Source organism: Macadamia integrifolia, chromosome 9, assembly GCF_013358625.1.
Source record: "Macadamia integrifolia cultivar HAES 741 chromosome 9, SCU_Mint_v3, whole genome shotgun sequence".
Classification (NCBI taxonomy): domain Eukaryota; kingdom Viridiplantae; phylum Streptophyta; class Magnoliopsida; order Proteales; family Proteaceae; genus Macadamia; species Macadamia integrifolia.
In genome coordinates, this window is record NC_056565.1 from 1,171,235 (window position 1) to 1,184,313 (window position 13,079).

Genomic DNA, 13,079 nt, shown 5'->3' on the forward strand with positions numbered 1-13,079 from the left:
TGAGGTTAAATATTTAAATCATGTTTAAAATCATAAAAGAAGGTTGTCTACCTGTTTTGGGCCCATTCGGGCTCAAAAATCTGACTAGTGAGCCAACAGGTGGGCCAGATAGCCCACCGGTCTTCACCCACTGGTTCAATAGGCGGGCCGGATAGCCCATCGATCTTCACCCATTGGTTCAATAGGCCGGCAAGATAGCCCAGTGGTCTTCATCCACCGGTTCAACAGGCTGGCCGGATAGCCCACCGGTCCTTACCCACCTGTTGGAATTAAGGTTCTGCCCCAACAGACGGGCCCCTACAGGTGGACGGGTTCGCCTGCCGATCTTTGCCCACCTGTTGAAATTAAGGTTCTGCCCCAACAGGCGAGCCCCTACAGGTGGGGGGGTTCGCGTGTCGGTCCTTGCCCACCTGTTGGTGCAAAAATTGGTTTTCTCTCTTAAAAAATCAAATGGGGTTGTTCCAATCACATTTTCCACACATCTAAGGTCTCATAATATGATTCTAACTTAGATCTAAGTTAGATTTAAGGATTGAAAAACAATCTTACCTTCTTTGCTCAAGAACTCTTTCAAAATCCCAAAATCACCTCTTAACTCAAGAAATCACCAATGTTTCTCAAATCTTGCAAACATTTCTTTAAACCTTCAAAATCAACACATAGACCATCTATTAAACCTTAGATTCATCATCTCAAGTGAGATTAACAAGATCTCATGGAACCCTACCCAAACCAAGGGTTTCACTTGGGGTTTTGTGAAAGTTTAAGAACTATAGCCTTCACTCACCTCAAATCATAGGTCTCGTGTTGGAGATCACTTCTTCGATGCCAGAATGAGAAGATCAAACCTCGACATCGCTTAAAATCATTTTTTCCTCTTTTTCTTTTCCTTTCTTCTTCTTCGTTCTCTTTTCTTCCTTTCTTTTCTCTCTCTTCTTTACTTTTCTCACCCACTCTTTAAGGCATTAAATGAGAAAAAGAAAAACAATAAGTACTATTTATACTAGACAATATTTAGTAACCACATAGGTGGGTCACACTTCGCCCACCTGTTGGTCAAAACTTAGCCAAACAATTGAGATTTCGATGGAATTCGATTCTCAACATGTATCTCACTCTCGGCACAAGATATATAATACGTATATACTTTAGAATATGATTATATACCAGCATTGTCCGTACATGACCTTATGATACGTGCATGTACACGGCTTGGGTATACCCGTCTCCTTTGGCACTAACTCGGACTTGTCTGGCCAACCTGTGTTCAAAGTCACCCTTGCCATCATGGTCCATAGGAAACCCACCTTAACCCTCTCTGGTTCGAGTCCTGCATGATTAAATGAAGTCAACCATGTAAGTAAACCAGGTTTTAAAAGTAGGGTATCACAGATAAAGTAATTTTAAAAAATAGAAAATTCGTGTAGAAAAATGTGATTAGAAGTTAGAAAACACATGACTTGCAATCCTAAGATAGTTATAAGCTGAAAATAAATTTATGACCCTATACCTATCGACCAAAAATTCACAACATTTGAATCTAAAAATATGCAAGTCACCAAAATAAATAAAAAAACTAGAAAATTCCAATATAAAAACCAAGTGAAAATAATGTGAATATGCCACTGGCATAATATTTACCAACGCCCTGAGACAATCCGTATGTTATATGAGATAATTAAGACATCAGATATAAATCTAGAACCCCAAAAGAAACAGTAGAAAGATATACAGATAAATAAGAAAAATGAAAGTAAGGGGCTACAACAAAACATGCTAATGCAAGACATTAAAATATGATTCTAAATTCTAATTATCCCCGCATGCACAAAAACTATGAAGAGAATTGGCCTAATAAGTGACACAATATTAGATTTAAAATACATACAATATTACAAGAAAAAAAAATTAGACACACACTTGGAAAAACAATGTAAAACACCGCCTAAAACCAACCTAATTGTTTCGGATGCTAAGGAAACTTAACGATGAACAAATTCTGAATAACTAACCTAAATTATGCATAAAAATAGGATTAAGTATGAAACAATGTGATTTAGAATCATATGACATGTAGACCTAGAACAAAGAAACTTAATAGATGAAAAATCTAGAATTTGTGAATGATTTAGTGCTAGAAAGGCTAAACAAAGAGAATATATATATATATATATTTCTTGTGAGAGAAAAGTCAAATTTGAATGTGTTTTGGTAGTGCTTCCCCCAATGTATTGCATTTGATATTACACACACACAAAGGACTTGCTTCCGCAACTATGAGGAGATCCTATCTAACACTTAACCACTCCAGTATATTTTTTGGGCTCTAGGCTTTATTAGTAGAATTGTCGGTAGAAGACCCCACAAACTTCCTTGGAGCAGATAACCTTCTTAACCTTTAGAATAGGGGTAAATCACTACCTCTTGAAAATCAAGCTTCTTAAGTCGACCCAATCAGCAAAATCCCGTAAAAAGTACTTTTAGTTAATATATGGGGATGAAGTTTGGGAAAAAGGGAATCCAAAGAAAAGATTAAAGATATGGATCATGCTGTTTTTTAATTTTTTTTTCTCAAATAGTGAATAACCTTAAGAGGACAAGTGATTTTTATCTAGGAGCGGGCCCTATGCCACACAAAAGGGTATGATGGTCTTTTGGCATGCCATGTGTTCGTGACCCTTACTAAATGATCAGCCTACCCCTTTGAAATATAAAAATATCACCCATATTAATGCTTCAATGTGTGCTCTTACTAGTTCTTGTGCTCTCAGAGAGAGCCTCTCACACATAAAACTCACACCCTATATTTTTATATGGGAAAACAAACTATGTCCACAACCTCTCTCTATCTCTCTGAATCACACTTCTATAGTCCTATGCATCTTCACCCCAACCGTTGTAATTGCGCACCCCAACTTACCCGGTTGTTTCCCTTGCAATGGTCACCTTCCTTCAATGATTCACAATAGTGGTTTAGAAGGAAGAGAATTGGAGATGGGTCCAATGACCCTTGCTCCACCAAGTTCACAATGAGCCTCAAGGCTTGAAGCCAAGCAAGTAGTAATTGCAATTTGCATAAAATGAAGACAACAAAGTACTGAGGTGATGCTCATCCATCTTGTAACGACAACTAAGGTCAGAGGATATTCTTTATTACGGGAGAAAATTAAAAGGAAGGTAAAGTGAAATTTTCAAACTTAAAAATAAGTTTTGTAATCTTTATCAATGTGATTGTATTATCCACTTAATTTTCTTTTTATCACACTTAGTGATGATACATTTCAAGTTGTATAACAAGGGACTTTGGAAGCAAAGTAAAATAATTTTTTAATAACCAAATATGGAATGATTGATTTGAAGTTAGCAATTGATATAGTCTCATGGGGGTAATGATTACAATAGATTTATTTTTAAGGTAAAATTTTTCACTTCCCTTCCTTTCATTTTTCCTTGCAATCAAAGAACTTGAGTATTCTTTTAAAAAAAAAAAAAAAAAAAAAAGCCCAAGTACAAACAAACACTTCGAATCCACTAGTTAGGGGAAAGAGCCAAGTGAAGTGAAGCTCATCGTCCTCATCAAAACAACGGAGCAAAAACAAATATTGCTATTATTCCTCGTTATCAACGGATCAATGTTGGACAATATCAGGTTTAACTTAGAATTGGAGATGCTCGATGGTCCTGAGCTAGAAAGAAGCTTAGCTACTACCCTGGTTGTAGCCAAGTAGTTGTACCTTGTGCTTGTAATTAAAGAAATGAAATCTTGAAGGGTATTTTAAAAAAAAATACTATAACCTAAGAAGGTATTTTTAATCAAAGGGGGAAGGTGAATTATTCTATTTCTTAGACTTTGAACAAAGGTTGTAGCTACATGATCCTACGTAGGGGTGTCAATTGGTCGAGATGGGCTAGTCTCGGTTGGGCCTAGATGGGCCTGGTGGGCCTATGTCCTCAAACCATGACCTATCTATTCAAGGAATGAGTCAGTCTTGGTTGGTGTCGTGTCCTGCTTGGTCAGGTTATGGGTTTTAATCAGACCTCTCCTAATTGGGTTATAATCGGGCCTTAAACGAGGTAATGTACAAATAAAGTATTAAACGGGCCTTAAGCGGTCTTTAATTTTCTTAGATTTAAGATACTTTAATTTATTTTATTAAATTATCAACAATTTCGAAAAGATATTACACTTAATTATAGTCAATAATTGATAAAAATATCAATATATACCCTATTCTATCCCAAAAAAATCAAAATACCTGTACAAACGGTCGGGTTAAACATGTCGGCCCGAGTCAAACTTGTAAACGGGTTGGGCTAGTCAGGTTTACCCCTTACATCGTGTACTACCTATTTATAAACGGGCTGGGCTTAGGCCTGACACATTGATTAATCGGGCTAGTTTAGGTCGAGCCATAAATGTGTCGGGCTCAGTCGGGCCTACAGGTGCGGGCTTGGAAATTAACCAGGGAGAAGAGAGTTAAAAAAAAAAAAAAAGGAACTCAGCCCCTGCCCGCCCTGAACTCAGGGCCTCAGGCCAGCAAATCTCAATCATAGATTGTGTAATACCCTGGTAAATTTCGAGGATGAAATTTGTTGTTAGGAGGGGAGATTGTAACACATTGGTAAATTTTGAGGATGAAATTTGTTGTTAAGAGGGGAGATTATAACATATTGGTAAATTTCGAGGACGACATTTATTGTTAGGAGGGGAGATTGTAATACCTTGAAAAATTTCGAGGACGATATTTGTTATTAAGTGGGGAGATTGTAATACCCTGAAATATGACTAGGAATATTTTTGTCTTTTGACCATTGTAGGGTCAGGGTGGCTTAAAGTGGGGATATCAGACCATTGAGGGTGCATCAATCCTTGGTAATTGCTAAAACTCATCAATTAGATATAACTATAATATAGAATAACTTTAGGGTTTTGTCATAGAAATTACCATTTTGCCTTTGAACGCTAATTTATCATTTTGCCACTGGACTATAATTTGACTTTTCTTTTAATTACATGATTCTAATGTCAACTCTAATATGGAATTATTTAATTAATAATAGAATATATATATATATATATATATATAAATTTTTCATCCACATAGATAATTAGATAACAAGTGGATAACGCCTAATTAACTAACAACCCTAACTAACTAATTATTTTTAATTAATAATTAACAAATGAAGGCTTTCCTAATCAAGTTGGGACTCACCTTTTGAATTTTAGATAAGTTTGTACGTAAAGTAAGTAAGATAATAGAGGATAAGTGAGAGAAATAGTTGGAGATCAACTGACTAGAATAAAGGAAGAGAGGGAGTTGGAGATGAAGTAGGAATGTTAAAGGTAGAGTTGGGGATGATTTGAGAAAGGAAAATAGAAGCAAAAAACGTGGTTCTATTACCTGTCACTATCTATTTATGAAAAAAAATCAAAAGGGAAAAGGAAAGGTATTGTGGAGAAGAAAGAGGAAAAGAAAGAAGAAAAAAAAAATGAGAAACTGAATCAAGATGTTGAACGGCTTTCAAGGTAAGAACTCTTAACATAATTTAATTATTTTCTTATATTCAACTTGGAGGATTGATCATGATTTTAAAATTTAAAATTTTGAATTATGGGTTTAAGGAGAGATAAAATAAGATTTTGAGATATTCACAGTAATTTCTGGGACGAACAAAACAGTAGCCCAAGCTTGCTCATGTTATTAAAAATATTTAGTTATTGTTTTACAATCTAAAATAATTACTGAGAGTATATGAATGTGTTTACAGTCTCATAAAAATTTCATTAAATTATGAGTTTATTTGATATACCAAAAAATTCATATACTTAGATACGTCACTGTCCGGGGAGTTTTATATACCCAATAATGGCAGTAGTGACAGAAGAATTTAGACTACAAAATTTAACCTGATATTTTTATCATAGAAACTTTCATGGGTTTTCTAAAACTCTAAAAAAATTAGAAGTGATTTGAATTCGAAAAATTAAGTTAATGAATCTTTCAAATTTGTTGGTCAGAATCTGTTACAGTCCGAAGATTGTTTATTAGGGAGATTGATACCTAACCTAAGAAGGGTTATTTGATGTGATCTTCATATGAGACTTGTATATATGAGTTAGGTTTCAATAGGATCTAATTTTAATATATTTTTAATTTTAGAGATATTTATTTTCTATTTTTCTATGTCAGTAGGCAGAATAAATTGAGGCAAAATTTTGGGAGCGACTTCAAGGTGAGTGAAACTTCTATCCTAACTTGATTATTTTTATAGTGTTATTCAAAAGAGAATTTTATGAACAATAAATCTATTCTAAACCTTAGATTTCATGATGGTTTGTCATTAGAAATATGATTTCTCAAACCTAATGTTATGTACATGAGAGAATGAGGAACAAATTAAAAGTTGTTCCATGATTTGTATTATATGTACATAATAGAATTTTTTAAATTGAGCATTGATTACATAATTTTAGTTTCTAATATTATGTGTTAATTTGTGATTATGATTGTATGGCGTAATGTACTTTGTGTATTATATGATTTTTATACCACATGAGATTTTCTCTGTGCATCTTTTTAAAATAATAACTTAAATAAATTTAATATTTTGATATATGAGATGCATTGTTTGTTGTGGTAATGATCTTTTATATTACCGACCTTGATTGAGGAAGGATTTGAGACTTTTTTTATCATTGCTTTATTATTTGCGACTATTGTTTTGATGACTTTTATAAAAACTGAAACTAAAATTGATTTCATGTCCACTTAGAGATCGACTAAGGTGGAATGAAAGTATTGATCACATTTAACTTTATTATTTTTGTCTTGCCTTATCAACATTGACGTTATAATGTTGATGTGAGGATTGGTTCACTGAATTTTTTCTTAGTGGAACTATGAACTACTCGATGACGCAACCTACCATCGACAAGATCTACCAATTGTTGCTCGACCTTCAGGAGGTATGACTTGGTCTTTGGGAGGTTGGACACTAGATAGCTTCTACGAGTTTTTGTATGTTAAATAGGGGCAATGTGGTACGATGACACATTGACCATTCATTGATGATATTGTGAAATTGTTGTTTAATTTCTGTTAAGTCATCATATATACTTATGCGGCGATATAAATGGAGCAATGTAAGTATGTGTGGTATGCTTGTTCTTTATCTTCTTGAAAATTTTATAATATACTATATATGTCTTTCCTTATATTGGCTATATGATCGTGATTTCAAACCTGTTAAGTGTTGTGATTCTATGCACTAAGTTTCTTCCCAAAGATTTACCCTCATAACTTGCAGATGACGTTGATGAGAACTATTATAGAGATGACGTGAATGTTGAACCTATAGTTGATCCGTAAGAGGACATTGCTTATGGATTTGAAGAAGACAATGATTTTTATTTTTAAATGATGTAGACTTTGAGTTAGACTTTGAAGACATACTTTAACTCAACTTTACTTTAAATTTAAAATTTGAATTAGATATTTGAACCTTGAATTTTAAATAATATATCAGTTTAGTTAACTCTTGTTTGCACTTATGTTTGTGTGGATGCTATTTTGATTCATTATCACCTAAAATTTACAGATCTTGTGGACCATTAATGTCCGAAAACTCTAGATCGGGTTTTGGGGCATCACAGATTGCTCCGCAGGTTTGGCCAAGGCCCTTGATTTTTTCTGGATGAGCTTTGGACGGATTCGGGCTGGCCAAACTAGTCCCACGTATACGTAGGCTGTAGGCTAGACTGATGCTCATGGCTAATTTTCTGATTTTCATGCCTTTTTTCGAAAGAAAGAAAAGCTTCTTATCTGGTGCTGTGGTGTATTTCCTTCGCCAATAATTAGGCTCGCTCCGACCAACAGAAAAATAATTAGGCTTGGGGGCAGCTGTTGGGCAGGTCACGGCCTTCTGATGCGAACAGAGCCGTGTGGTGGTTGCACGAAGAACAGCTTAAAAACCCTAGCCTGTAATCGAGAGGAAATCTCCCTCTGCCCTCTACGTTTTTTTACTGTACAGAGTCGATCGATCATCAATCTCTATAGGTCAGCTATTATATATCCCTTATATCTTTGATTATCTGTAATTTCTTTTGCTTAATTTGTTTTTGTTTGTTTTTCGGATCTCTATTTGAGTCTGGGTCTTCTTTTTTTTTTTCTGGTGAACCCGTCTGTTCTCGATCTGTTGTTATTATTGACCGATACATGGCTCTAATTGTTTTTCGAAATTCGATCTCGATCACTCCTCATCCCCGAGTCAGATCGATAGTTTAGTTAAAAAGATCCAAATTCGCATCATAATTCGGTACTTGGTATTCGTTTCTTTGAGGGGTTCAAATTATTTTGGATCTATTGGGGTGAAATAATCGGTGATTCTGTGAGGTCGATTTGGTTCCCTCTGTTGATCTTCTTTCCCTACAGTATTGCTTCATTGTGGGTGAATCACTAAAGCTATGTCCTTGTCTAGGTAAAGATCTATTCTCATGATTGACGTTTTCAAACTCTTTTTTAGTCTGGGTGTTGATTAGGTATTTGCCGTCATAGCTGGGGTCTTGGGACTGGATATGTTTCCCTTAAAAAAATTGACCGTTGGGAGTTAATCTTTAATTCCAATTAGGGATTGAATATTGTCTTGGGGTTTTTTTTTTTTTTGAGGACTGTTCTGTTTTTTTATACAAATCTTTACTCTAGATATTTCCAGTTTTTATATCCAGATAATGGAAAATCTGGAACCCTTTAAGGTTTGATGACTTTACTCATTCCATCACACTGAAAGTTGGCTAACTGAAGCACTTTTACTTATTTTTTATCTGGTGTATTGCATACCCTACGGCAACTATCTTTATGATGCTCTTAACTGATCATTATTTTCTGATTAGATAGAAGAGCCTGTGTTCATCTCCAACTCGGTCATATTGTTTAAGATTTGTGTTTAGTTTGTTGCTTCCAGTTAACTGAACGAAAATGAGATGAAAATATGTGGCTTTCGATCTCTGCTGACCTTAATAATGAATTATAAAGTTATTTTCATTTTTTTGCCCTATCTGTCTTTGCCTGTGTCTTAATTTTTGAGTTTTTTATTTTGAATTTAGGTCTTGAAGACAAGGAACTGCAGTTTGGGGCAATTGTTGCAGCTAAATTCCTTATCTTTGAAGACTCATTTGATTCTATTTGTAGAATCATGGGTGATGGACTGCCTATATTCATTGTAGGACTTTGAATCCCCTATCACAAAGTTTAGTATATCGGGGGTTTAGTCTGAAATTTCCCTCCAAAAATGATTTACATTTTGGGACTCTGAATTGAGCTTTTCAAGCCTGCAAAATTCTGAGACTGGATCACATAGGGCCTGGCAGGAGAAGAGACTGTTGTGTAGGGGGAGGAAGAGGGAGAGAGAAAAGGTGCTTTGGTGGAACTGATTTATGCCAAAGGGTGGTTTGTATTGAAAGAAAGGCTGAGCAGAGTTTCACGGCTTTAGAGCTTCACTTCTCTTCCACTTTGCATACCAGTTTCTGAAGTTCTGTTTGTAGAGAAAATTTTTTTGTGGGTATTTCCCTCTAGTTTTTCTGACGATGGCACAGGAAAGCTGGAAAAAGGAGACTGATGAAACTGAATGTCAGACACCAGAAGGCCCAATCTTGTGCGCAAACAATTGTGGCTTCTTTGGAAGTGCAGCCACCAACAACTTTTGTTCCAAGTGCTACGGAGATCTTTTCATGAAGCAGAAGCAGCAGCAACAAATACTCAAGGCAACTCCAGTCATTCCTGTTGCTCACGAGATGCCTATAAAATTCACTTTGGTTCAACAAGAACCTGTTTTAGAAAAGGTGGATAGCGTGGGAGAAGGCTGTGGACTGAAAGAAGGTTCCTTCTTGTGTCAGGAGGCTGCTTATCTGCCTCCAAACCATTGCATGTCTTGCCGAAAACGTGTTGGTCTGACTGGGTTCAAGTGCCGATGTGGTGGGATATTTTGTGCATTTCACCGATACTCTGAGAAGCATGAGTGCTCGTTTGACTACAAGAGTGCTGGCCGGGATGCCATAGCTAAGGCAAACCCTGTTGTGAAGGCGGAGAAGATTGAGAAAATCTGACTGCTGGATTTGATCTGTGATAATGGTGATTCAGAGAAAAGTATGAGAAGGTAAATGACCTTTCTCTGATTTGTTTTCTCCAATATCAGATACCTTATGTAAGGGTATATCTGCAGAAAATGGAAAGGAATTAAAACAGGCAGGTGGAGAGTCGCAGAAAGGTTATTTTTTCCCGTTTATTTTGGGGGCAGAGGTGGGTTTCTGTGCCAGGGGAGAGCAGATAGCATATTGCCATGGTTGTGAACCTCGCTCAACTGAATGGTTGTGTTTAGTTAAAATAGCAGTTTCCATGGGATGATATGTTATAAATGATCTCTGTTTATGTGTATTTGAAGGTTTGTGATTGGGCATGATGCTTGGAATGTGTTTGTTATTCTATCAATTGTGTTTATTGTTCAAAAGTTGGAAGGCCAGAATTGGTCATGCTTTGCGCTGAAGGATCAGGAGGACAAATTTGGGGGAAATAGGGAATGGCTTTGGATCTTCTAATAAGTCCACGTTTGAAAATTTGTTCTTGTCCTTCCTCTGTTTTGCCCCTTGCCCTTGGCTTTCCTCTGTATTTTAGGGTTATGACTGCAATTACAGAGTCTAACTCCATTTTGTATCCTGGAAGTTATGAATGGTTTAGCAGTTGGAAGATGTAGAAACGTAAGTTGGCTAGTGATTAAAATCATTGTTTTTTTGCTGTTTTGCAGGATCAGGCACTACCATGTAATTCTAAAATATAAGATATGCACAGTTATTGCTTTGCCTTAGACCTCTTGATGAACATGAAATTTTTGCACACCACAGCTCACTAACTTCACTGGACAGTTGTTATTGAAAAGTTCCACCCTCTTTTATATATCCTGTGATCGAAGGATTGCAACGTGAAAAGATCTTGTAAAAGAAATTTGACTATGGACAATTATTTATTTTCTTTGGGTTGATGTGTGAGTCGTAGTAGTTCAAGCAGAGAATTTTTACCCTTTTCTTCTTCCTAAAGGCCAAGGTCCGGCCTTCATACCCTAAAAGTTGTGCGTTGGTACATGTTATCGCCGTTTATTGCTTTTAGTTCAATTTTTGAAAAGGGAGGAAGGGTGGGGGGGGGGGTGCATGGGTCTAAGTATCGGTGCTGGTGTTGCATTGCTATACCAATAACGATAACTAAATCCTTGGGTTAAAAATATAATGTAATAGATGATTTTGTAAGAAATTTACGGAGCTCTAATAAATTATGGACCCTATGGTTTAAATGAGCCTTTATATGGAATGCGTATACAAGATGTTTAATTCACCTGCCAGTCATTTGTTCAGTCCTGCTCCAGCTAGCCTAGCCAAATTGTAGACTAAATTGATATATGTCGTCAGAATACACATAATCATCCTTGAGAACTTCACTAGGCAGCATCGATATTGAGATGAGATATCGTAGCCCATCATAAGAAAGCAAAAGAAGTAATAGAGAAAAAGTATAGAACGAGTGACTTTACATATCTCTCACCCCCTGATCAAAGGAACTGCACACCCCCTTTAAAAGGGAAGACCCTACCTGCCGGTTCATTTGTTGAAATCGAGGGAGTAAGGAGAAAAGTTCTCTACTGTAAGTTCATTTTCAAATGATAATGCTGTCCTACGAAAGGGGAAGAGGTATTCGAACCCGTATTAGACCCCTTCTGTCAACCACCAGGACATAGCGCAGATACAGAGACGAAAATATGTAGGTGAAAATTAAAGCATCCAACTGGACTTGCCACATGGCAAAACTACATACTGTCACAGATTCCCTTATTAGAAATACATAAAGAAGATTTGGTCTGGCAGTCTAATAGCGGAATCTGTGGTCAGGTGCATAGTTTTGCAGTTTTGCCACATGCCAGGATCCAGATCCTCTGTGGCCGCTGAGAGGACCCGGCCATGTGGCCATGTGTTGGGGTGCTGGAGAGAATCCCCGGACCCCAGGCTCAATGAGCGAAATTCTGTAGATGGGTAGACCCCAAAGCTCCCTGTTCACATGATCGAGTTTCAACGTGAACAGAATCATCCAAATAGCAAAACAAACCACTGAAAAATTGACTACCAACAGAAGGCACATAGTATTACCAAAAGGATGCATGGACATACATGGGAATTTAATGATTGAATTCAAGTCTAAAACTTATCACAAGGTCAATCCAAACCATTTCCTACATATTCAATGGTCCTATTTGCCTATTCGCTCTTCCTTGTGGCAGAACTAGGTGTCCTCAGTCCTGACCACAGATTCCCTCACCTGCTCTGTTGACTAGGAAAGCTTTTGCCAATACATAATAGTATAAACAGTCTTTCTACATTTTACCCTACTGAAAGTATTCATTTACTTTTAACATCCTGATGTCAAGAAAATATTGCAGCTTCCCAAGAAGAACTGGAATGTCCAATTTTACCTCTTTTTTTTTTTTTTTTTTCATGGGAAGATATGAGGAACTCTAATGTCATAAAAGGCACAAGCTATCAGTTACTCCTACCATGCCAGCTGAGCAATCCATCATCTCCATTGACATTCTAAAGCCAATTTAGGTTGTGGATATGGTACTTAAATCAGAACTTTGGAATTTGTGGGTATAGATCCATCCACCACTGCCACTTTCAGCTTCTGCCTTCCGGGGGCTTGGAACTTTTTATTCCAATATGTTCTTTCACAAAAGTCCTCATGCAACCATTGATAATACGTGGTGCAGTCCCATCGCAGAACCGTTTTGCAAGATCAATTGCCTTCACAGTTAGACACATAAATTAAATCAAATAAACTGAAGTGATGTATTCAAAGAGGTAACAAAAACGTCTAACTTGTGGAGAGGTAGGGATAGAGTTGTGGAACTAACCTCGTTGATGACAATTTGGTGTATTGTCCCCAGAACAATTATTTCACTCATTGCCAAGTGGAGAATACACAGCTCCAAAATTCTCGCAGCTGGTTCCTTCTGCAGCATTTCAAGATTTTTTTTTTTTTTTT

General features: G+C 36.5%; 2 protein-coding genes across 3 annotated transcripts in view; one reads left to right on the forward strand and one right to left on the reverse strand.

The window, feature by feature from the left end:
* Window positions 1-7,790: 7,790 nt before the first annotated feature.
* Window positions 7,791-10,860, forward strand: LOC122089927 (zinc finger A20 and AN1 domain-containing stress-associated protein 6-like). Its single transcript, XM_042659701.1, has 2 exons — window positions 7,791-8,060; window positions 9,107-10,860. The coding sequence occupies exon 2, from the start codon at window positions 9,587-9,589 to the stop codon at window positions 10,103-10,105; it is 519 nt and encodes a 172-aa protein (XP_042515635.1). The 5' UTR covers window positions 7,791-8,060; window positions 9,107-9,586; the 3' UTR covers window positions 10,106-10,860.
* Window positions 10,861-12,156: 1,296 nt separating this feature from the next.
* Window positions 12,157-13,079, reverse strand: part of LOC122089067 (transcription antitermination protein NusB) — a 22,950-nt gene continuing 22,027 nt past the window's right edge. The window contains exons 6-7 of one of the 2 annotated variants that reach the window (XM_042658500.1): window positions 12,949-13,047; window positions 12,157-12,838 (exon numbers count right to left, since the gene is read on the reverse strand). In XM_042658500.1, the coding sequence (XP_042514434.1) occupies window positions 12,713-12,838; window positions 12,949-13,047 (225 nt within the window). In that variant the 3' untranslated portion in view covers window positions 12,157-12,712. The remainder of the gene's footprint in view (window positions 12,839-12,948; window positions 13,048-13,079) is intronic. The other variant, XM_042658501.1, reaches the window with a different exon arrangement.